The 25,347-nt window shown below is 45.4% G+C and overlaps 2 protein-coding genes across 3 annotated transcripts in view; one reads left to right on the forward strand and one right to left on the reverse strand.

Annotated features, from left to right (window-relative positions):
- Nucleotides 1–368: 368 nt before the first annotated feature.
- Nucleotides 369–3,002, reverse strand: LOC133354715 (uncharacterized). The gene is made up of 3 exons (XM_061571768.1): nucleotides 2,484–3,002; nucleotides 1,355–1,450; nucleotides 369–626 (listed from the first exon to the last, which is right to left on the reverse strand). Exons 1-3 carry the CDS (start codon nucleotides 3,000–3,002, stop codon nucleotides 447–449), a joined length of 795 nt encoding a protein of 264 aa, XP_061427752.1. The 3' UTR covers nucleotides 369–446.
- Nucleotides 3,003–7,172: 4,170 nt separating this feature from the next.
- Nucleotides 7,173–25,347, forward strand: part of LOC133354579 (microtubule organization protein AKNA-like) — a 69,258-nt gene continuing 51,083 nt past the window's right edge. Inside the window, exons 1-3 of one of the 2 annotated variants that reach the window (XM_061571525.1) lie at nucleotides 7,173–7,398; nucleotides 21,889–22,147; nucleotides 23,936–24,116. In XM_061571525.1, the coding sequence (XP_061427509.1) occupies nucleotides 22,037–22,147; nucleotides 23,936–24,116 (292 nt within the window). In that variant the 5' untranslated portion in view covers nucleotides 7,173–7,398; nucleotides 21,889–22,036. Of the gene's footprint in view, nucleotides 7,399–13,814; nucleotides 13,835–21,888; nucleotides 22,148–23,935; nucleotides 24,117–25,347 lie in introns of those variants that run through there. The other variant, XM_061571526.1, reaches the window with a different exon arrangement.

The raw sequence follows: 25,347 nt of genomic DNA on the forward strand, positions 1-25,347 counted from the left end.
AGTGTGGTGAGCTGTGGAGTCTGGTGAGATGTGGAGTGTGGTATCTGTGCCTCTGTATCGCTCTGTATCTGTAACGCGTAGTATATCTGTCTGCGTGTATCTGCACAGACCAATTGCTCGTGGTTGCCAGGGCTCCTCTTTACTGATAGTCCAACTTCGAGGGCGCCTGATTGAATATTTCTGCAGTCGTGTCCAGGTTATGGCGGACTTGAAATTCACAATTCATGCGATGACCGTGGTCTTTGTGACAAACCCATAGCCTTAATTAGGAGTATTATTTTTGAAATATTGTAAACCATAGGATTTTAACACAGGTGTGTAAATAAAGTAGTGAACAACCAAGAAGCAAATATCACAAGTGATTTTATTTGGAAATAAATATTTATTGTAGTCGATATTTTTTTTACATGTTTTTGTTTTTTTCCCCCAGTTTTATCTCGATTTCGCTATTGCCACCGAATCCAGCTTGGCAGGCTGGGAAGACCCCAACGGCTCGTTGTCTTTGCTGAACCACCGCCGTCTTGGGCACCTCTTCTTCCGGTCATCACTCTGCCAACGAAGTCTTGAATCTTGCGGGGCCTCCCAGCGTCCTCCTTGCTGACGAGAAACGTGCGGATAACCATCACCTGGGTTTGCACACGGGACAACATCGCGTTCTTTCAGTGCTGCAATCATACAGAGTTAAGCACAAACGTGTGTATATTTCTACTACAGAAATGTGATCAGAATCATCGTCAGCTTCACAATGCCAACTGTAACAATAGGCTCACGTGAATCCAGAACCATTTAGGGATAGGGGAGAATTCCAGGGATGGAATGGACAGATCCTGTACACAGCTCAATTTGACAATCCAACCCAAAATTTCTACGCATGGCATCTGATTAGCATTTTTCAGTTTCAGATCACGATAATCGAACTTGTATCTTCAAGTACGTGCTACATCTAATGTACGATGCAGGAATTTACAATGCAAAACCCAGTAAACCAAATTTGTTTCAATCTTGATTTTAAGCTTTAGTTCTTTCGGTAAAGTCACGTAGGTAGAAAAATAATAGATCACGACGTTTTGATCGCAACACAAGCAATCGTCATCAGGTGGGACAACCAGTTTTTTCTTTCTGTGGTTGTCCCAGCTGACGACGATTGCTTGTTGTTGCGGTCGAAACGTCGTGATCTATTATGTGTCTACCTATGTGACTTTACCGAAAGAACCAAAGACTTTCATACATGTTTCCCCGTGATCGCTTCTCACTGGGATTCATCGGTGGATCGCGAGCAACGAGCGTTGTGCTGTTGGATGCACAGAAGGTGATGTCGGGTGGCTCTGTGCGCCCCCCCAGTGTTGTGACTCACCCCACGCGGGTTCCGTCTTTGGAAATAGCGGACCTTGGAATTGTAGACAAACGCCTTCCGCACCAATTTCGTGCTCACGCTGCCACCACGCAGCTTCTGTTCTCAGAGCAACAGCCAAGACGCACAATAAGACGCGCACACACGCACTCCCGTTAGCGATGTGGAATCACTGGCATGCAAAACACTCCTCACTTATTATGTTTACAAATTAAGTTCAGAAACATTACTCGACGTACAGGTATGAACATTACTTATGCTTGCTCGTTGAATCCGAATTGCTTGTATTCTAAAATGCAAGAGGTGTTTCTTGAATAATTACGCAACACTCCTTTGAGCAACACTTTACAACAACAAAAATCCCCTGGACACTTCTGAATCACGCCGTGCTGCACGTCTGACCATGATCTCAAACAAACGGAGATTCCGGCAAGCGCTCTGTCCGTCCGTCTGTCTGAACCCGATCTAATGACCAGCCAGGTGAAGTATGGCCAAAGCTCCCCACCCTCCTCGTCCGCCCCCCCCCCATCACCCTCCGCGGGCAGAGGGACACAAGGACTAAGACACGATTTGTCCCGTGGCCTCATCTGCTGCTCCCTTGCTGATGCGCCTATCCGATGCCATGCCAGCATCAACCGCATAGAGACCTCAATTAGGTCTCGCCCATTCTCCTGCAGGCTCCGTGGCTGTTTTCCGCTATAACTTGCTGACCAACCCATACTGGACGTCTGTGAAAGACTAAAAAGAGCTTCATAGCTCATCGGATTCCTCGAGTCTCAAGAGAGATTCTGATGCTGTTTAGGTCCCCCGCACCTGCCCACAAAACGGGGTTGGGTTGGTTCGGATGGTGGTGGTTGGGGTTGTAGAGGGGGAGTGTGCAGGGGGGGTAGCGGAGGGAGTAGTTGGGGGGTAGTGGGGGGGGGGCGGAGAGGGTAGTGGGGGGGTAGCGGAGGGGGTAGTGGGGGGGGTAGTGGGGGGGACTAGCGGGGGAGGGCGGCCTCAAAACGACAAAAGTGCCCTCTGGGATCAATCTATTGTATTGAAATTGATACGAACTTCTATTAAAGTCGACCGCTACCCCACGCTAAACTGGCTGATGTAAAGCGACAGTGCGATGGACCAGTGAACGTACCTTGCGTGCCCGAATCCAGGCGATCGCTTGCATTGCGCTGAAGCCGTAGCTGAGTGCGGAGATGACGGTCGACAAGAGGCCACGTCGGCGCTGCTCTGCTTGCTTCAGCGGTGGTTGAATGTCGCACGGCCTCTGCTCGGCGGGGACGATTTCTCTCTCGTCGCTATCCGGTATCGATTTGCTCGGAAAATCGGTCGAAGCAAAGTCGGCATATGCCGTGGGGGCATTGCCACCCAGGTCATCGGGATATCCAATAGGAGCAGCATTGCCACCACAGTCATCGGGATTTCCAATAGGAGCAGCATTGCCACCCAGGTCATCGAGATATCCAATAGGAGCAGCATTGCCACCCAGGTCATCGGGACATCCAATAGGCGCAGCATTGCCACCCAGGTCATCGGTATATCCAATAGGGGCAGCATTGCCACCAAGGTTATCGAGATATCCAATCAGGGAATTAACCCCCAGGTGATCGCTCACCTTTAGTATGGAGGGTGGCAGCCAGATGGCCGGCTCCATCACCCCTTGCCAAGTGACAAATCCGACTAAAGACGCCACCGTGAGCATCATTTGGTACGGGTTGCACCTGGACACATCCATGTTTGCCGTTCGATCGCAATCACAACCAACAGCAGAGCGAGTGCACTGCTGCTGCTGCTTCTCGTCGGACTCGACTGTGGCCCACGTGCTGGACCACGTGGGGTGGTCACGTGGGCCAGGGGTTTGTTACGACAGTCCACGGTTGGAACCCAACGGGCCGCCCCGATTACTACTGTGGGGCCGAGTAGACATGGCAACAGGCAGCCGTCCACTTCACTGGCGAGTGTCTGTTACAGACCCTGTGACGTAGTTCGCAAGGGGCGGGCCAATGCGTGCCGGACTGAGGATCCACATTTGGCAAATTCGAAACTCGATTGGGATTATAGACGGCGGGCGTTGCCCCATAGGTGGCAGACTAATGCCCCATTGATTTGAAGCTTTCGTGACTGCAGAAATCCATACTCTTTGGTTCTTTCGGTAAAGTCACGTAGGTAGAAAAAATAATAATAGATCACGACGTTTCGATCGCAACACAAGCGGTCATCCACAGGAGCAAAACATTATCCAGCAGTTGAACTGCTGAACCAGCGAGAAAGCTGTTACAACTAGGTTGCTACAACAAGGTTGTAACAGCTCTCACAGCTCTCAAGATCATCCTCGTATTATGTGTGTAACCCTTCCGTTGTCGTTACCTTTGTCACTAATGACCGTGCACGGAGAATGAATGCGCAACAATGATGGCAAGTGAACAACGTTAATACGCATTCACAAAGAGAATGGGACACTTTTTCAATAAAGATGGAATACCGTACACATCTTGGGATGACGTTGTCGTGGTGAATTCGTTCCCGCATTCGACTGCCAATGCGGTAGTTGCCAGTTCGATCTCGCGGAGCGGCAGTTAATCATCCCAGATTTGAAGCATTCGTGACTGCAATGATTCATATTCTTAGGTTTTTTCCGTTAAAGTCACGTAGGTAAAAAACATTAAAAAGTAAAATAAAATAAAAAATCACGACGTTTCGGAGGCAACACAAGCTTCCGTCTTCAGGTGGTACCTTCACAGCCACGACAGCTGTATTAATATGGTATATTAATAATAATTATGCGGCTCTTGCCCCACCACCTTCTCCAACCATTATATAAACGGAGTGGTAGCTCCTGCAATCTCTCATTTACTTGATACAGCTGTCGTGGCTGTGACGGTACCACCTGAAGACGGAAGCTTGTGTTGCCTCCGAAACGTCGTGATTTTTATTTTGTTTTTCTTTTTAATGTTTTTTACCTACGTGACTTTAACGGAAAAAACCTAAGAATAGTTAATCACCGCCCCCTACCTGCCTCTGTCCACCCCACAAGTTTGAATGGTTAACGCCACTGAGTGAACGGGTAGGTCCTGTCTGCTGGGGTACAATGTGGAGGAGACTCCAACACGTGCCGTCAGCGTGAACGGGTAGGGCCACGTAGCTTGACGTTGCGGAAGCAACAAAACTCTGCCCCCCCCCCCCCAAAAAAATAAAACATGCTTCAAATCGCTTTCAACTATTGTCATTGTAGTGCGTATTTAATGTGGCGCTGCACTCTGTTGTTGTAGGAGAAAACATTTGTTAAAAAGTCTATTTAATTAAGTAAAACGTGTTGTCTATATTTATTTAAAGTTGCTCATTTTGATGTGACGTCAGATTTCTCAACCCCCCCTCCCCCCCTCGTCACACATCGTCACAAATGTCTGACCCCCTCCCCCTCTAGTTGCGTGACGTCATTTATGGACGGTCCCTTAGGGTTAGGAATTAGGATAGGCTAGGGTTAGAGTAGGGTGATTGATCCACGTGGACTCTGCCCTCCACTTGCTTGCCATATGCGCCCTCTGCTGACGCTTTTCTCCATCGCAAAAGCTGTGCAACAATATAAGGTGACATTCTTTGCGTCTTTCGGTAAAATCATGTAGATAGGTTCAACGAAAATAACAAAAAATAACAACAAACTACAACGTTTCGATCGCAACACAAACATGATGACGAACGCTTGTGTTGCGATCGAAACGTCGTAGTTTGTTGTTATTTGTTATTTTATTGAACCTATCTACGTGACTTTACCGAAAGACCCAAAGAATATGAATTCCTGCAGTCACGAAAGCTTTAAGTCAACAATAAAAGGTAATTTAAACAAACTTTGTATTTTACCGGGTAAGGCCCACTGAGCTGTGTTTCTCAGAAGCGACCTGTCACACATGATAGTTCAAGGAAGTGGCTTATCACGTGGACATTTGTAGCAGCTAAATTATCTAAACGAATGTTTATAAATCATGTTAAGAACACTGAATTACATTGGAAGCCCAGTGGTGATGATGGCCATGCTTAGAATGGCACTAGGTGCGAAATAAGTTCAACATTCATACGTAGCACTGTCCCGTGCTGTCAACCCATATCGTAGTCCCCGCTCGCCGATTTAACCGTGCAGTCATGCATGGTGATGAGTCTATGATGACAGCAGTATCCAGGCTCAAACCTGCTGAGCTTCCGATATCAGACACATTCCGGGTTGATTTTCTCCAAAACCAGATAACCATAATCACCACCATCCTCTCTTTCCCACCAAGTTCCTAAACACGGTGACACCTTTCTCAACTCGGGACACGTACTGCACGTGCAGGTGTCACGCAAGCTCGTGCCCATTCTACAAACACGATGTTTGTTGCTTTCCGCTCTGGGGCCTCCTTGCTGCGTGTGCCACACCGAGACCGCGCGGTCTTTTAAATCGTCAACGTCAAGTCGGTGATGAACGTAAATCCGTGCGAATTGTCCACGCTGCTGATACACACACACAAGATAAAGATCCCCCGTGTAGCCTTAACAGTGGAGTGTGGTGAGCTGAGTGTGGTGAGTGGTGAGCTGAGTGGTGAGCTGAGTGTGGTGAGTGGTGAGCTGAGTGGTGACCTGAGTGGTGAGCTGAGTGTGGTTAGTAGTGAGCTGAGTGTGGTGAGTGGTGAGCTGAGTGGTGAGCTGAGTGTGGTTAGTGGTGAGCTGAGTGGTGAGCTGAGTGTGGTTAGTGGTGAGCTGTGGTGAGCTGAGTGGTGAGCTGAGTGGTGAGCTGTGGTGAGCTGAGTGTGGTTAGTGGTGAGCTGTGGAGTGTGGTGAGCTGAGTGGTGAGTTGAGTGGTGAGCTGAGTGGTGAGCTGAGTGTGGTGAGTGGTGAGCTGAGTGTGGTGAGTTGAGTGGTGATCTGAGTGGTGATCTGTGTGGTGATCTGATTGGTGAGCTGAGTGGTGAGCTGAGTGTGGTGAGTGGTGAGCTGAGTGGTGAGCTGAGTGTGGTGAGTGGTGAGTTTAGTGGTGAGTTGAGTGGTGAGCTGAGTGGTTATCTGAGTGGTGAGCTGAGTGGTGAGCTGAGTGGTGAGTGGTGAGCTGAGTGGTGAGGCTGAGTGTGGCGAGTGGTGAGCTGAGTGGTGAGCTGAGTGTGTTGAGTGGTGAGCTGAGTGTGGTGAGCTGAGTGGTGAGCTGAGTGTGGTGAGCTGAGTGGTGAGCTGAGTGGTAAGTGTGGTGAGCTGAGTGGTGAGTTGAGTGGTGAGTTGAGTGGGGAGGCTGAGTGTGGTGAGGGGTGGGCTGAGTGGTGAGCTGAGTGGTGAGCTGAGTGGTGAGTTGAGTGGTGAGCTGAGTGTGGTGAGCTGAGTGGTGAGCTGAGTGGTGAGTGTGGGGAGCTGAGTGGTGAGTTGAGTGGTGAGTTGAGTGGTGAGGCTGAGTGTGGTGAGGGGTGGGCTGAGTGGTGAGCTGAGTGGTGAGCTGAGTGGTGAGCTGAGTGTGGTGAGCTGAGTGGTGAGCTGAGTGGTGAGTTGAGTGGTGAGTGGTGAGCTGAGTGGTGAGTTGAGTGGTGAGCGGTGAGCTGAGTGGTGAGGCTGAGTGTGGTGAGCTGAGTGGTGAGTGGTGAGCTGAGTGGTGAGCTGAGTGGTGAGTGGTGAGCTGAGTGGTGAGCTGAGTGGTGAGTGGTGGGCTGAGTGGTGAGCTGAGTGGTGAGTGGTGAGCTGAGTGGTGAGCTGAGTGGTGAGCTGAGTGGTGAGTGGTGGGCTGAGTGGTGAGGCTGCTCGAGGCCCCCTGTAAGGAGCGGGGAGGGTGCCCCGCGTCTCGTCGCCACGGCAACCGGCGCTGTCGCGCGCAGCCAAACAACGCGCCCGCAGCCTCCACTCACTCTCAGCCGCAGACTCAGAAAGTTCACATCTTGGTGATTTTAATTGACCATTATTATTAGTAGTATCGTCGTCGTCGTCAATCAATCAATCGAAGTGAATCCGAGGCATCGTTATCGCGATCGAAAGAGTTTTCACAGCAGCAGCAGCAGGAGGAGGAGGAGGAGGGTGGTGATCGAGCGGGTCTGAATCCTCTGGTGAGTAAAACGTTTCCCAGATGCACAGCTGTGATGGTGGTGGGCGACGAGACGACGAAGACGCCGTCACCGTCGTCGTCGTCGTCGTCCTCACGCTGTCGACGACTCTTTGTGACTTTCGGTGGCGTCGCGACGCGGTGCGCGGACTGTGTGGGGAGCGGTGGTGCAGCGGTTAGCGCGCTGCGCTACGAACCCAGAGTTCCATTCCCGATCATGGCTCAACACCGGTCACGATTATCTGAACCGGTCCCTGGGCCTCGCATAGGTCGACTCGGCCTCAAATGAGTACCTGGTGTGGTGCGTAGTAAACATCGCTACTGGGGAGACAAAGGCGGCCGGGCGTGGTGATGGCAAGCCCCACCCCCTCGTGTGCCGTGCCAGGCCTTAATAGGTGCTGCTCGCTAACAGCACTTGCCCCTACAGTTGTTAAGGCTACACGGGGGATCTTTGTCTTGTGTGTGTGTGTATCAGCAGCGTGGACAATTCGCACGGATTTACGTTCATCACCGACTTGACGTTGACGATTTAAAAGACCGCGCGGTGTCAGTGAGCGCAGTGTGGCACACGCAGCAAGGAGGAGGCCCCAGAGCGGCAAGCAACAAACATCGTGTTTGTAGAATGGGCATGAGCTTGCGTGACACCTGCACGTGCAGTACGTGTCCCGAGTTGAGAAAGGTGTCACCGTGTTTAGGAACTTGGAGGAAAAGAGATGATGGTGGTGATCATGGTTATCTGGTTTTGGAGAAAATCAACCCGGAATGTGTCTGATATCGGAAGCTCAGCAGGTTTTGAGCCTGGATACTGCTGGCATCATAGACTCATCACCATGCATGACTGCACGGTTAAATCGGCGAGCGGGGACTACGATATGGTTTGACAGCACGGGACAGTCCTACGTATGAATGTTGAGCTTCTTTCGAATCTAATGCCATCCTAAGCATGGCCATCATCACCGTTACTTTTGTTATTTCTGTGTTCTTACCACGTGCCTGGAGGGAGTGGCGATGCAGCTGTTAGTGGGACCACTGCCTTGTGGACTACCTGAGTTCGAGTGGCCGGTCCAGACGTGGCTGATAACAAACGTCAGTGGGAAGCGAGATCTGAATCGTTCCATGCGCCTCTGCCAACACCAAGTCCGCACTTACTAACGTGGTGAAGTATGGTCAAATACCCCCCCCCCCCCCCACCCGCACGGCGTGGAGAGGAGACCATCCATCCAGCCAGTGGATTAGCAAAACGTAACCGTACATGTACATTGGGTCTTATATGGACATTTCCAGGGCTTAATCTGTCATGACATTATCCTGGCACCCACCCACACCCCCACAAATCCCCAGACACCTGCCCCCTACCTCTGACAGGGGTTGAATATTTTTTTCTCGGAGCTTAGCCTGGACAGCTCCATCTGATTCTAGATTTGAAGCTTTCGTGACTGCAATGATTCATATTCTTAGGTTTTTTTCGGTAAAGTCACGTAGGTAAAAACATTAAAAAGTAAAATAAAATAAAAATCACGACGTTTCGGAGGCAACACAAGCTTCCGTCTTCAGGTGGTACCGTCACAGCCACGACAGCTGTATCAAGTAAATGAGAGATTGCAGAAGCTACCACTCCGTTTATATAATGGTTGGAGTAAATGAGAAATTGCTTCTGCAATCTCTCATTTACTTGATACAGCTGTCGTGGCTGTGACGGTACCACCTGAAGACGGAAGCTTGTGTTGCCTCCGAAACGTCGTGATTTTTTATTTTATTTTACTTTTTAATGTTTTTACCTACGTGACTTTACCGAAAAAACCTAAGCTCCATCTGAGTGAGTGTCTGTGTGTGTGTGTGGCAGATTTTACTTGGCAACTGCGCGTGTGCCCCACGGCGCCTCACGTGCCCTGTCTTGCCACGACATACACGTGAGGCAACGTTTGGCATGTTCGACGTGACGCTTATCGTTCAGACCCCCTGTACTTCCACTCCTGGATGGAAGCTTCGTCTCCACGCCATGTAGACCGTAGAGGTTGTTTGACGATAGTTTATCTTGCTGGTCGGTGCAGGTGAGTGAGGATCGGGGTTGCCTGGTTATCGATCACCACTGGTTAGCCAAGGCTGGGAATCGAACCCTCATAAAAAAACACAGTCTTGAGCTCAGTCGAGGCTTCACAGGATAAATAAATGGCACACATTACGTATTATTGCTTAATTACAATTACGACTGTCATTTTAGAATCCCACAAATGTAATATGTTTGTTTGATTTCAGGGTACAAATTGTTTGGCGATCGTTAGAATACACGTACATTGTTATAGACGGAAGTTTTATTCGTGAAATGTCAGTCTTAAAAATACAAAAATGCACTTCATATTTACTTCAGAAAATGCATTTAAAGAAATACCACTGTGAGCCACGGTACTGCGTAAAGACATTTGCGAGTTATGTCATACTGCACAGTGTCGTGTCGCCGGACACACTGAAATGGGATTATTTTGTATCAAGTTAAAGCCTGGAATGCTCGTCTGTGACAAGCCCTGCTTTTATTATAATGCATTGAATGCATGCACGGTCATATGCCCTATGCTCTTAGTTTACAGATGTGAATGGGTCCTGGTGGTTTCAGATTTTCCCTGACACTGGCAGTAATCGGAGATGTGCTCCGGTCACCTGAACTGCGCGCTGTTTAGATTTTTGGTTGTATTGTTTCTTCAGTGCTGCCAGACCTATACAAACAAGACAATATAGTTTTCCACATTTTCAAACTGACATATATATATTTTTAGCATAATCGCGTGGTGTACAATTGTGCCTAAAATGTGCAGGTAAATATATTGCAATACAGTAGTAGTATCTATAATATACAGGTAAATTTGCCGTATGACATTATATGTGGGATTGGCCACAACATTAAATTTAGCTCTTTTAATGCATTACTGTATAGCCTTTGATCAATGGCCAAGAATGCACAGATCCCATTAATGCTAAGTGGGGTTGAGCCTGGATAGTGCTTGGATGGGTGGCCATGTGCATGGCAGTTTCTTGTAAGTGGCTGTGGCGCTGTGCTTACTTGTGGGGCAAGCAGAGGGCAGTGCAGCGAAATTCATGACAGTATCGCTCTTTACTTCTCGGCTCTACCAACCAACGTTGACCGGTGCGGTGAAGTATGGGCAACTAATCCCAGCAGCTCACGTGGCACGGCGAGGCCCTCATCCCGCACTGGATAACAAAAATGACCAAACATATACAAGGTGTTATATTTCGCTTCGCTGTGATCATCAACGTCACCTTGTTATTTATCGTCAGGTCAATTCGCTGAGCCCACGTGTGCGTGGCAACTGATAACCAAGCTCTTTGTTAAAATTCACACATCCATTCGCGTTAGCACAATGTTTCTGTCATTGTCGTGTACATTACTACATGTTGTACGTACACGTGCCACCGAGCACACTCAGTGGCGTGTACAGTCATGCCATGGTGCCACATAGACACCAATGCTTGTGTATAACTCAGTAATGCAGCAAATTATATAATCACTGACCCTGAAATGCCAAGGGATAAGCATTTTTCTATAAATATATTGTTGCATGACAAGAGCATGAAAGAGGCTGACAGCTTTGGGAGGCATTCATCCAGCACTGCACTGGTTATGGCTGATATGATATATTATGATTATGGTTATGCATATCCACAAACACAATTATATCGTGTTTATAACCTTGTTCAGCCAGCAATGTGAATTGTAAAACTATTTCCTGGCATTCACTGGACACTCAAGTAGTCATCTGGCCGAACCTAAGACTAAATCACCCTGAATGTGCTTGATCACTGAGATCTCAGAAGATAAGCAAAGTTAAGGCTGGTTAGTACTTGGATGGGAGACTTGGGCTTTGATATGGCCAGAATCCATTGCATTACAGCAATGAATCGTTGAAGGTTTTTGAGCAGAGCGTTGAGTGGTATCTCCTCATGCGCATGATTTTTTTCTGGTACTCCGGTTTTTCCCTTATATCAAACTCGCCTTTTGCCCGTCCAAAGACGGGTGTATTGCAGTAAATCTGAAACTTGCAAGTGAAAAGCAGACGGCGACGTAATATTCATTGCATCAATTCGTGTGCAATTTGTAAGGCCGCGGTGACACAGACTTATTTCATTTTAAGGTTATAATCCCTTGTTCATCATGACGTTCTTTTTACTTCTATGTCTCAACAGCGTTACAGAGATCGCGTGACGTGAGGGTTCTGCCTTTGTAGTGAGGGTTGTGAGTTGACGCCGAGGAGGGGGGGAGGAGGCACCTCGCCCCCCCCCCCATGTGGAGTGACGTCACCCGCTAATGAATATTAATTGTGGGGGTGTCATTTGGAGGACGTCACCTGTTCATGAGTATTAATGAGGGGGGCTGGCCGACGTGGAGTGACGTCATGCGCGGGACACACAGACATTCTTGGCTCATAGTAGTAAATATCCCTTGAGCGAGGATCCTCGTGAAGAAAATCGTTTTGAGGTTTGGTGAGAGGCATTCTTGGCTAAATAAAGGGCATTCTTACATATTTGTGGCTGGTAGAATAAAACACTTCGTATTATTACTTGCCATTGCACTGCCTTTCATGAGCAAGCAACTTGAGGGGCTGTACCTTGAACTTGTTTGCTTTTTTGAATGGTATTTGGAGTAAAATATTCTTCAGATGTTTATGCCACTGCTCTGTCCCATTATGCTTGTGTCTTTACTGGCCAAATCATTTTTTTTCTCTATCAAGTACATACTGTATATCCCACAAGTAAAGACATTGTTACGGTCATTAAGAGCCTTACCCACAGACATACTAAAGTACAAAACATCATGTGGAGAATGGAATGTGCTGCTTTTGTATAGTGTACTGTTATGTATAATCATTGGCGTTTGTGTTCAATACAAAAAGTCATTCCAATTTCCTTTCAGTGGATGTTGTTATGGTGACTGTATACAGTATTTGTTATGCATGCAGGATTTCCCTGGAACTTTTAAAAACTGGCAAATAGCCAGATATCCAACGTATTACAAATTACCTTGTGTTCAAGTATCGTCTTCCTATAATTATGGAGGGAGTTTTAACACATCTGTAATTAGATCTTTAAAGCATTTGTCAACTGTACAGATAGATTGTTAGGAATAATCAAATACACAAGTACACTAAGTTATTCATCACACGTCGTGAATAACATGTGTTACGCACATTCACAAGGCTCAATATTCATGGGCTATTCTTTACAGAGGGATATAGTTTCAGTTGATCAAGGGAGTTAGCTGCTACTGGTCATAGGACCATGACACAGTGTCATACAATAGAGTATAATTCATAATAACGTTTTTGGGTTAGATCGCATTATTTATAAATGTGTCGTAACCCTCCAACACCCGACACGGCCATTCAGCAAAAAAGTGTCACGTTGACAAAAGACAAATAGTTCACTACTTTAGCCCCACACCGGTGTGTTGAAGAGTGAATCCACAACATTGACAATTTTTGAGTACGACGTTTCGCTGGTAATTACATCCAGCATCATCGGGCAATTCGCACTCAAAATTGTCAATGTGGATTCACTCTTCAATACACCGGTGGGCTAAAGTAGTGAACTACAGTATTTGTCTTTTGTCAACGTGACACTTTTTTGCTGATTGGCCGTGTCGGGTGGTGGAGGGTTATGACACATTTATAAATAACGCGATCTAACCCAAAAACGTTTATTATGAATAATATTGGTCGCGAAAGCCTACGTGTTAAAGGCACGCAGTTAATCAAACTACACTGGAGAAATCCGATTAGCTATACAGCTCTTTTTCACAGATGTGCAGTAGATGTCTGCTGCTATGCAACCTGGCAGTGTGACCTTGTTTATAAGTGGGAGGGTGGAGGCATAAGAACAGTCAACTTCAAACAATCTTGAAGCTAATTTTTATAGCTGAGCCGATACGTCTATGGTCATTCACTGAATTGAAAACAGATGCAACGTGGAAACATCTTTTTGATTTCAGGTGTATTTGAATTGGCAAACGTTGAAGAAAAGCCACCACTGGTGATACATATTGTACTGGCATTTTTTAAACTTTAATATTATAATTAAAATGTGATCTAAGTTCCCCCCCCCCTCCGTGACGCTACAGGACTGACTCAGTACTGTGGCGTTATGGGTAACTGCGAAAAATCGTCCAGCACACTTCCTGTGCCTTGACCATAATGCCACTTCTCTTCCTCAATTTTGGTGGAGGAAAGAGCTATGTGTTCCGCATCCGTTGTGAAATTTACAAACGCCACTTACAGTGGTAGTGTCTCGTAAAAAAATAAGTGCGTACACTCTACCGTTCAATCAATGAAGCATTTTCTTTGGGTGGATTAAAGTGATGGTAAGGCTTGTCATGTTAAGCAATATCTGCCAGATAACGGTTGTACAAGAAAACGGAACGTTCCAGGCAAAAAGTAAGCCACTTATGTAAGTTACTGCTTCTGTGATACTATCAGTACTGCTATATACTACTGCATAAATATGTATAACAGTCAATAGATTTCAGGAATATTGTAATGCAAGTGCAATTACTGTACAGTAATGTACAATTGTTAAGTACTCAACTGGAACATACGTATGAAACAAGCATGGGTTTTGTAACAAATCCCAACGTGCGTTTGTCTGTCAGTATTTAATGGGCGATGATCGTGGCACTATTAGGGTCAGGCTCGCAGGAAGCAGCACGTCCGTAAGACATGACATGAGACAAAAGGGGCTTGGATAGCGGTACTCCAGGATAGCCTGTGGAGAACACTGAGATCAATTTAGCCGGTGTTCTCCAGGGTGGAAACCCAACTTTATACTTAAGTTTTGCTCACATTGGATCAACGTCACGAGAGTTAATGTGTGCACCCCTTTTTACAGACAGACGGGCAGATGGAGCTAATGCGCTTAAGCATTAGGGCTGAGAAGTACTAAAAAGGCATGCAATGATTCACACCCACTCGGGATTAATCAAGTATCATTATTTGAGAAATGGGTCATGATTAAATTAATCGATTTTTTTCTTTGCCTCACGTAGTAAATGTAGATTTTTTTTTAAAATAACATAGTTTACATGTTTTGAATGTATTGTGTTATTTTCATAAACGTAATGCATATCGTGTGTGTAAAAATACAATAAATAATACAGTCTCAAATGGACACACTTCGATGCATGTAATTTGAACGTTAAATGTTTTTTAATTGATATACTGTACTGCAGTGTGTTAAAATCACACTTTCCATGATCAAATAAGCATTCAGCAGTGCTAATCTCAGTTGGTGATCCTCAGCCAGTTGTGGAAATTCCGAATTACTGTGCTGGGGGTCTGTATCTGTTAACTTCCCACATATACCCTTATTTGTCTGGCACATCTAAGTTGAGCCTTGCAGTAAGGGTGGCTTTTCACTGGCTATTGTCTGCGCTGAGCCAGAACCAAACCATGCTACGCTGGCTTCACAAGACATCAAAATCTGACTCGGAGCCAAGCAGGGCCAGGGATGGGTCTTATAACGCGTTCATTGCATCAGCACGACTGAAACAGCGTCACCACATTATATATGTGTGTTACGACTCATTCGCTGATGGCACGGCTCGGGTTCTGCAGTGGAACAAACACCTGGCACCTCCTCAGCAATGCTGGGCTGGCTCGGTTTTGACCCAGTACGGCTTATTTGAACAGTGGAAAAGGGCAAATAGTGATCCTCATAAGTAGATGATGGACTGAGTTGACCCCCAACTCGGATTTGAACCTGAAACCTTTTGATTCAAATCTTTTGATTGTTACTGAAGCGTTCTTGCCTCTGTTCCATCCAACCAGATAAGTAATGTATGTACAGCCTTCAAAACATTTCAGGCGACGAGTGTTTGTATACAATGTGGTGCTGACTCACTGAGCCACATCCTGCAGACCAGTTATTCAATGTTGTGTATTAAGTGAGCTTTCTAGCACCTTCTGCCCCATATTGCATATGGTGCAAAAAGTTTTTTGCATGTTCTGCATGCATGCCTGGTCCATACTTTACAAACACCGTGCCTTTCATGCTGTTGCCAGTGTTTAGTTTGTAAGGGCCACTTCCATTCCAATGCAAAGACTGTGCAAACACACAGACAAGTCCAGGCAAGTGTAACTATGATTTAAAACGGGCCAGAGTTACACAGTAGCCCACTATTTTCCAACTGGTGAGACGTACTCGACTCGTACCGTGTGCTGTATTATTACAGCAATCATTCTGCATGCACACGGGCCGCTTTAAAATTCCGTGTACTCTGCAGCACTGTATACCATTCACTGGAATTAATTATACAATTGTTGGTAACCTTTACATTCATAAAGTAATACCGCACTGTCTGAAAAAGACACATGTTTGTCAATTTCGTATTGTTGTGGGTTTTTGTTGTTGTAAAATTGGGCAAGTCAACCAGGACATGCCACTAGCTTTAAATTGATCGCGTAATTTATGCTAAGCACTTTTACTAGTATTCTATAGCAGCTTTAGCATGGTTAAAGGAGGTAAGCACATTCCTTTGTGGGCGTGAATGCTGGCATGGTTACCCACATTGTATCCACCATGCTGGATCTTCGCACACTGCACGGGCAGTGAAGAGCCTTGTTTGCTCTTAAAATGAATGTGAGCCCCTGTGCAGATGTACTATTCAGAGGCCTCGTTAGCCGTGCTGCTTTTAGGCGTGTTGCTAGTCACATAAGGCATTCAGGCGGGTGGCTCCAATTAACGATGTCTGTGGTCGAAGACTTTGCTGTAACTATTGGTTTGTAGCGTAAGAAAATTGGATCACCGCTGCATTGGGCCCATAATTCGTCCACGAATTCCATCTCGGGGACTGTAAAACTCTCGGACTGCTGCGAGGTCTTCAGGATGTTCACGATCTGGACGTGCAAATTGTTGTCCACTGTACAGTAACAACACCACGCACCCCACCTTCACGTATCCATCCTGACCAGTCAGCCGTCCACAACCAGTGGCTAAGCTCACAGTGTAACTGTCGTTTTGGACAGAAGTTCACCAATTTGACCTTTTCACATTTGCTCACTTCTAAAGCAGTTTGTACTTATTTTCTATCCAGTAACCTATTTGTGCTTGGTGTAACATATTTTTTGTATGTTTACATGTCTGCTTACTATATACCCCAGTCCCCAGTAAGTTGGATATGCAGCTTTACACTTTATCCCCCCCCCCCGACTCCCACTCCCGCATGTGTGGATTTTCTATGGGTATTTAAGTTTAAGATTAAACGAAACTTTTATTTTTATTTCAACCAGGTAAGGCCCACTGAGCTATATACTGTAGCTCGTTTTCAGAAGCGACCTGGCCACAAATAATAGCTCAACGAAGTGGGCTACCGTGTGGAAATGTATATCACCCAAATACAGATAGTCCCCGACTTACGATGGTCCGACTTACGATGGTCCGACTTACGATGGTCCGACTTACGATATTTCGATTTTACGATGGCGATAGCGATATAACAAAATTGTAAAATATTTTACATTTCACGCGGCAGGCAAACGCAGCAGCGTACAAGGTACGATACTGTACGTTGGGACGCACATAGTTTATACAGTACGGTAGTGTAAATTGCTCTGTTTTGCTAAATTATCACCATTCTTTAAAACTCCTGGGTAGGCTAGGCCATTTTCGACTTACGATATTTTCGACTTACGATGGGGTCGTCGTAACGCATCTCCATCATGAGTCGGGGACTACCTGTACTCGTATCGAATGTTTCTAAAAATGAAAAACTGGAGAACCCGGAGAAAGATCCATGCGACCACGGGGAGAACGTGAAAATTCCAAATTTACGGGCGTCAGGGTCGGGTTGGCACCCACGACCTCCTGTATACCGGGCAAGGTAGTTAACACCTCGCCACCATGGCGCTCCTGCCATGTGCATGCACACAATGGGGAACTGGCCAAACACCCTGATGTAGTGCTTTGCTGAAAGGGTATTGAGACTTGGGGAGAAATTCCTGAATATACTCTTAGGTTTTTTCGGTAAAGTTCACGTAGGTAAAATAAATAATAATAAAAATATAAATATAAATAAAATTATAAATCACAAATAATAAATCACAATTTATAAAAAAAAAATATTTATATTATTATTTATTATTATTTATTTTTACCTACGTGACTTTACCGAAAAAACCTAACCTTGCAGTCACGAAAGCTTCAAATCTAGAATTCCTGAATATGAGAAAGGAACAATATCATTGATGCTGTAGAACAGTGGCACCGTGATTCAGGCACTGTGCTATGAACCCAGCGAACTTTAGTTCGAATCCCGGCCATGGCGAGAATCAGCGGTGAGTGATACCAATAATTCACTGCTGGCTCGCACACAAGTGACAGTTCCAAAAGTGGCACTTAACACTTAATTCGACAAAGCCTCTCTCAGCCCATACAGTGTGAAGCAGCAGCTAGGACGGAGGTGGGGGTTGGTTAAAAATAGCTAATTGATTCTGGTATTAAGATGAGCCCTGTTGCTGTCTTTAACTAATCTAGACTTAGTCAAGATTTCAGTCGCTTACTGTGACAGGGAACTCAGAAAGTTAAAGAAGATTCCACCCATCGCGTTGTGTGCCTGCTCGTTGCTTGGAGAGGAGGCTTTTGTAGGGCAATGTTGAAAAGAAACAACAACACATCCCTTTCGTTGTTGTATTGTAGTTGTTGATCTGCATCTACAGCAGCCATACGGAAGAAGAAGACTGCTCGATTGTCAGGTCGCGCATGGTGGGGTGATATGCGGGTGCTCTCAACTCTTCTAAGAGGGTTGTCTGGACAGCGTGGAAGAGTACGCAAACCATACCCTCGAGGCGGGCTTGAGCAAGTAATTCCAGGGCTGCATCTTTACCTTTGCATCGTAAAGTGTATTAACTGGGGCATGGTTCTGGCTACTTACCAGCCACATGTGGACCGTGCCTGCCCTTTATAGGTGCTCACAAACATCACTTGCCCCAACATTCTATATGGTTGGCAATACGGGGGATATTTGTATACCCTGTATTTTACGATTTTTTTCACTCTTACTATAATACAGTGCTTCCCAGCAGATATGGAGTTGGGAGCAAGGTCACATGAGACAGGTAAATATCCCAGGTGCATTGCCGACTGCACGGCACTGCTGCGTTGCTAGGGCTCAGCAGAACCGCTGTATAATTCGTAGTGAACAACGTGTGATGTTGTAATTGGGAAGACTGTGTCTCCGTTACTGGATTAAATAATAGCCAATGATTTAAACTGCCTTGCAGATTAGGGACGGCATGTTTCGAGTATTTGGCTGCTATACATTTCCACATAAGCCACGCCGTTGGGCTTTCACTTGTGACCAGGTCGCTTCTGAAAAACAGCTATATAGCTCAATGGGCCTTACTTGGTAATATAAAAAAATAGTTTTTTAAATGTTAGTTATGTCCACTGATTTACATTTTGTCCATGGCCATGCTCCTGGTTTCTGCAAGCGGCAAGTTGCACAATCGATTAAATATTTAGATGCCCTTTTTATGTACGTAGTAAAGGAATACTTGTAAATATTGAGCAGCGGGACCTGGAATAGGAATTTGTACAGGTCAAGAGCTGTTTATGCAAAGGAACATATGCATGAGCCTGATCCCAGCGATGGCGAGCAATATCTGAATTTGTTTCCTTAACCAATCCACACTAACCAGCGTGGTGAAGTATAGGGGAGCCACAGTGCGAGATATTAACTACCTCGTCTGTTATGCACGAGGTCGTGGGTTCGACCCCGACCCTGATGCCTGCTTAATATTTGGAGTTTGCATGTTCTCCCCGTGGTTGCATGGATTTTCCTCCAGGTTTTCCATATTTTCCCTCCATATATAGAAACATGCGTTTATAGGTAAGATTCGGCTGCTGTCAATTTCCACGTGATAAGCCGCTTCGTTAGCTATCATTTGTGGCCAGGTCACTTCTAAAAAATGGCTACAGGATATAAACGCAGTGAGCCTTACCTGGTAAAATAAAAAAAAAATTGCGTTCGTAAGTTCATAGTCAACAATCTCCATAACCGAGATAGCATGGGTGGGGGCCTTCATCTAGAAGTGGATTATCAAAGAGCTGTGCATTATTATTTTACATGTATCCTTTACACAAACCTGCCAAGTACTGTATCCATTTAATACACAATGCAGAGCAAAAAAGTCCAAGTGAATAGGCATCATTTACTTTTAGCCGATTAAAACTTAAACATATTTAGAATTATGTTTAAATTTTGATTTAAAGCTTTCGTGACTGCAGGGATTCATATTCGTGGTTCTTTCGGTAAAGTCACGTAGAAGGGAAATAAAAAAAATAAAAAACAAAAAAAATTCTCACGACGTTTTGACTGCAACACAAACAATCATCATCAACACAAACAATCGTCATCACCTGATGATGATTGCTTGTGTTGCAGTCGAAACGTCGTGAAAATTTGTATTGTTTTATATTTTTATTATTTCCCTTGTACGTGACTTTACTGAAAGAACCAAGAATATAATTCTGTTCATGTTTCTATTTAGCTTGCCAAAAGTGTAATTTATTTGTGCGTAAGTGTTATGCCACTTATTTGCTATTTTGTACACGCGAGTTGAAGTGCTAAACCATGAGGGGATCATCTACCATACACAAACCCGTAACTATATCCACTGTTATTGTGTTGAGCAATGCAATGCTGTTTTACTAATTGCGATTGACAAATCATTAAATGCAAATCTGTTTAATCGGCAGCAATAGGATGGGTCTGGTTTGTTTAAAGTGAGTTTAATTCTACGGGGAGACGGGGTATCTGCGTGTGTACACATTATTGCATTTGTTGTTAACATCTTCGTGGCAAAACAAGCCTCTTGTGCATTCGCTGTTAATTACCGTTTGTTGAAAGAAATTGCATCTGATGCATCGTCAGGCGGGGTATTTGGAAGTACAATGCAGAAGTTTGTGTGTGAAATTAAAAGTGCAAGACATTGCTGACAGATGGGCTGACAGCATTCTTTCAATCAACATGGCAGCATTGAAAGAATGCTAACGAGTGGAGAATTATTCATAATGACGGTAGTTTATTGTATTATAATGTCACATTGCATTTGATTATGGTTATGAATGTTACCTCTTTAGACCACATAATGACAAGCCATAGTGAGTGTTTTAAAAAGTTTTCATATCGCAATACCAATTAGTAACTTTTATTAAACTTGATTTGAAGCTTTCGTGACTACAGGAATTACTCTTTGGTTCTTTCGGTAAGATCACGTAGAAAGAAAATAAATTAAATAATACGACGTTTCGATTGCAACGCAAGCAGTCGTCATCAGGTAGAACTAAATTTGAGAGAGAGACAAAACACAGACACGGAGACACACAGACAGACACACAAGCAGAGAGAGACAACACAGAGACACACAGAGAGAAACACACAACATAAGATACACAGAGACCCAATGCCTCTGTGTCGTGGCCTTAAATAGAGAGGGGGGGGGGGGCAGAGAGAGATGTGGGTCTGCTGGAGCAGAGAAATTAGCATGTCAATGAGAGAGTTGTGTGGAAATCCACCCCGAAGCGGTCGGGGGAGAGAACGAGCAAATGGACCTATGAGAGCCTGGTAAATTTTAGAGAGAGAAATAGGCAGTTTGAGTCCGTGTATGCCCCATGCATTTTCGATACGACACTTTCCTGGTTATTCACGACGGATACGTTCCGGAGATGCTCGTGAACACAGCAAATTTGGCGGATAATGATATTGGCCTATGCAAACGTATCTTGAATTAATTACGTTGAATAAATACATAAGCTGTTAAATGATGCAATTTATCACAACACAAATACATAAACATTGGTTAGAATAAGCGTAACGTAAATTTAAATACATATTAAAGAATCACACTTCATAAATTAACTTACCTTAAATTATGACGCTGCTGCGCATAATTATTTTATTTCATCCTTTTCATTTCACCACTTTCTCACATCACATTCTCTCTCATCACTTTCTGTCATCACGGTCTTTCTCTCTCCCCCAATGCAGTTGTGTAAAGTTCCAGATGCGAAACTGTATTCTATATAAACCAAGAACTATAGCCATCCTCCATCCACCAAATCATTAAGGCCTCCCCAAACCAAATAATTAGTTATTCTTGTGCCTGGTACGTATTTTAAGCTGAGTTGACCAAAGGGAAGAACAAGCCAGATTTAGATGCCACCTGCCCTTGAGGTTGTACCTGGTTTTGAATTGAATCCAGGTTGCTGGGAGCAACAGACGCGTATATTATTAATACTAATTTTACAGGCGCTTTGTCAAGCCCACTATGATGTGAAGGTTTATGCGGACATCATCGCTTGCCACTGATGTGAGGAGTTGCGCCTTGGATTCGAACTCGGGTGGCCGGCGTGTCAGCGCAGTGCGCAAGCCACCGCACCGTTAGCTCTGCAATACGACACCGCGCGTCTCAATCTGTGCCTCCTTTTCTTCCAGACGAAGTTGTTGTGCGCTCTGCTTGAGCCACGTGCTTCGAGGGGGCCGCCACTGGAACAGCGCGGGGGCGCGTTGGCATGGGGCGAACGTTGCCATAACGAAGGGCGGCGGTGGATTCGGAGCGCCCCTCGTGCACGCGACGACGGCGATGTCTGCCCGCTCGTCTGACGCCGAGGTGGAACGAAGCGTCCTGGAGGAGATGGATGAGAACGGCATCATCCGAATGGCGCAGTTCCCCGACGAGTTTGAGTATCAAAACGTGTGTTGTTGTTTTTTCTCTTTCTAAATGTTATTTTACATTGGACGCACGTGTTATTTAAATGATCGCGCCGCTGTTTAAAAGGAACGCACCCCGCTATTTGAAGGGAATGGAATGGTTGGTACAATGGTTGCGTAGACCAGATTCGCAATCCAGGGGTCGCCGGTTTGATTTGGCAGTGTGTGGTGGAGTGAAGTGTGGGTATTTCCACCTATCTTCAAGATGAAGGACCAGCGGTGAGTAATAGGCTAAAATACGTTATTGTGGGGCTCTCTTGGACTCCCTCTAGTGGGTTCTGTTTTGCCAACAATGGTGTGAGCAAACTTCCCCCCAGGGCTTGACCCTATCATTGTAGAATTCATAATGTTCTCGTAATACTACGGTGCAATAACGCATTGCATTTATGAAGGGTCTCATTGTGATCACTTGTGTGGGTCGTTTCAATGGTAGAGGCCACACCGCCAGGGGAAACATCGATGATCGGTAAGGGGGAGAGGAGAGGAGAGCTGGGAAACATGGGCGGGAGGTCGTTACGTAGTGGAGATGTCACTCGTCAGAGGCGAAAGAGAAACACATGAAAGGTCTTAAGCCTGGAGTTCAAGAGGGACTGTGCGGAAAGGCATTCCAGACGATATGAAGTAGAAGAAGCCACTTACCACAGATTCGATCCCAGGATAATTGATTCTTACCGTTTGGTTGTATTCCTCCCTCCCCCACCCCGAACAATATTTTCTTGAACGTACAAAATGTGTAGCAATACTCCAGGGGCAGAAGTGGAGAAAGACACAAACAAACAAACACAAAAACATGCCTTCAGGCAAGCTGTGTCGTCAGTGTAAATGTCAGATAAACACAGCTATGGCGAGTAGTGTGCGGGCGATAAGAGGAACAGTTCCGTGTTAAACTGTGTGAAGAAAATGGAGCGAGTTCATAAAATATCAATATTCTTAGGTTGTTGTTTTATATATTTCACAATTTATAAAATTCCACTTTCTTGTGATCAAACCATTCATAATACCATCAATCCCAGCGTATCTCAGTAGCGAAGCAGTGCGAAGGCTGGATGGTGCTTTGATGGGCCACCACCACCATGTACAAACAGGGTGCCATCAGGCTACTGCGGAGCTACGTGGTGGGGCAGCAGAGGGCTGTGTGTCAAAATACTTTGTTGCGATGTGGTGTGATGTGCTTCGATGTTATTATCACGTCTTCGCTGCCTGCCTTCACCAACCCATCCTGAGCAGCGTAGTGAAGTATGGTCAGATAACCTCCACTACTCACAGCCAGCGTGGTGAGGTCCTCATCCAGCAGCGGACTGGCACAAGGTTCCGTACATGTGGAAATATCCACTGTGCAGTGTACCGAGCATGTGAGTGAAACTGGATATTTAAATGATTATTTTTGGCTGAACAAAATTCAAGCTCACCTCGCAAAAACACGTGTTCATTTAGCACTCTGCCCAGTAGAGGGCATATGTGTTCTTCGCGGGTGAGAAAATGAGACGAGAAAAGAGGCAAATCTAAAGTGCTGAGATTTTGTTCAGCATTCATTGGCATCTCACCTTATTGTCATGCACGTTTTATGGTCTTAGCAGCTTGATATTAAGTAGCTTCCATTGGCATAGGCAATTACCGTTGTCATTTCATGCACACGAGAAACATTCATCTCTAATTTGATTGTGAAAAAAATATCACGCCTGGATTTCGCCACAAAACAGCATGTATGCTGTTATTGCCGTTGTTGTTTTGACATGTACTCTTACGTAAAAACATGCTTTGTTTCACACAGAGGGTGCTTGACAGGGGAGATGATGTCATTGAGGAATTTTATACACCTGGTGATGAGCTGCCAGATGGCGACCCATCCAAGCACGGGTACGACGGAGACTTTTATACCGACGAGCCGAGCCTCACGGCCAGTGACATCCCAGACTCGGCAAATTCGTGGGGCCCTCCTGCACAGCAGAATGGTAAGTACCACGTGGGAAATTAAAGGGGAGGGCGGTGGGGGTGGAGGAAAACGTCGTGTTTTGTTTTTGACTGATTTACGTTGTGGATGCTGTGTAATGGCGAGCACGCTAAACTTGAAATCCACTGGTCATCAGTTTAGTCTCCTGGCATGGCAGTTGAAATAATGGTGTAAGTTTATTAAATTGCCCCCACACCCACTTCTGTCCATCTAGGGGTTTGTTGGGGAGACCACGGTTAGTTTATTTGCAGATTGCGTGCGGTGCAGTAAAGTGTGGGTACTCTCACCTTTTCCAAGACGTCTGGCCAGCGTTGACAAATAGACCAAAATGCTCTTGAGTGGAGGCCCTTCTGCTAGCAGTAACATCAGCGAGTAATTGCAGGGCTGCAACTTAACCTTTAGTGAACGTTCCTGGGTGCCTAACAAAGGTCAAATCCAAATGGCTGCTTTGCTCCAGTGCTCATGTCCATTCGTGACCATTGGATATTGCACATTTTTTTATGGCAAGAGCTACTTTGCCAATAAAATGAATGCGCATCAGTGGAGATACTTATGCCACCGGAGTATTTTGTTGGTAAAATAATATTTGACCAACATGGAATGGGGAATGCATTCATGCAGCAGTGAATTAACAAAGTGGTCTAAATTCTTTAAGATTCACATCGAATAGGCCAACCTTAAGTGGCAAACTCCATTTTAACTTATTAAAAAAATTAATTTGAAAGTATTTTAAAACAATATAGAACATCAATTAATATTAGGATTATCTGGATACATCTCCCGGTATTGCAGACCATACTCAACAGCACCTTCGGGTAGGCCTTGCACCATACATTCCAAATGTACAAATTATTTTCTTCACTTATCTTACATAGATTTGTTTTATCTCACTTTGTTCCAAGGCACTTTACAGCGATTATACAATTGTACATAGGTCGATGGGAGTTGAGATAAAATGTGGAGTTATTCAAAGTGGTGGTGTAGTTATGGTGACACTTATGAGAACAGGTGGGAGAGGTTAAGGAGTGGTTGGGGTTGGTGTAGTGGTAGTGATAGGGGTAGACGCAGGCCTGGTCATAGCTGGGAGGACAGGAGCGGGGATTAGCAGAAGCAGAATGGGCTAGGGCAGGGGTCGGAATCCAAAATGACAAGAATAAATATTTTTTATCGAAATCGGTAAAAAAACCTCGATATTTCAAGAGCGGCAATGCATGTGAATACGAGACGGTACT

This window comes from Lethenteron reissneri, chromosome 48, assembly GCF_015708825.2.
Source record: "Lethenteron reissneri isolate LAM-NWPU_2019-01 chromosome 48, ASM1570882v1, whole genome shotgun sequence".
Lineage (NCBI taxonomy): Eukaryota > Metazoa > Chordata > Hyperoartia > Petromyzontiformes > Petromyzontidae > Lethenteron > Lethenteron reissneri.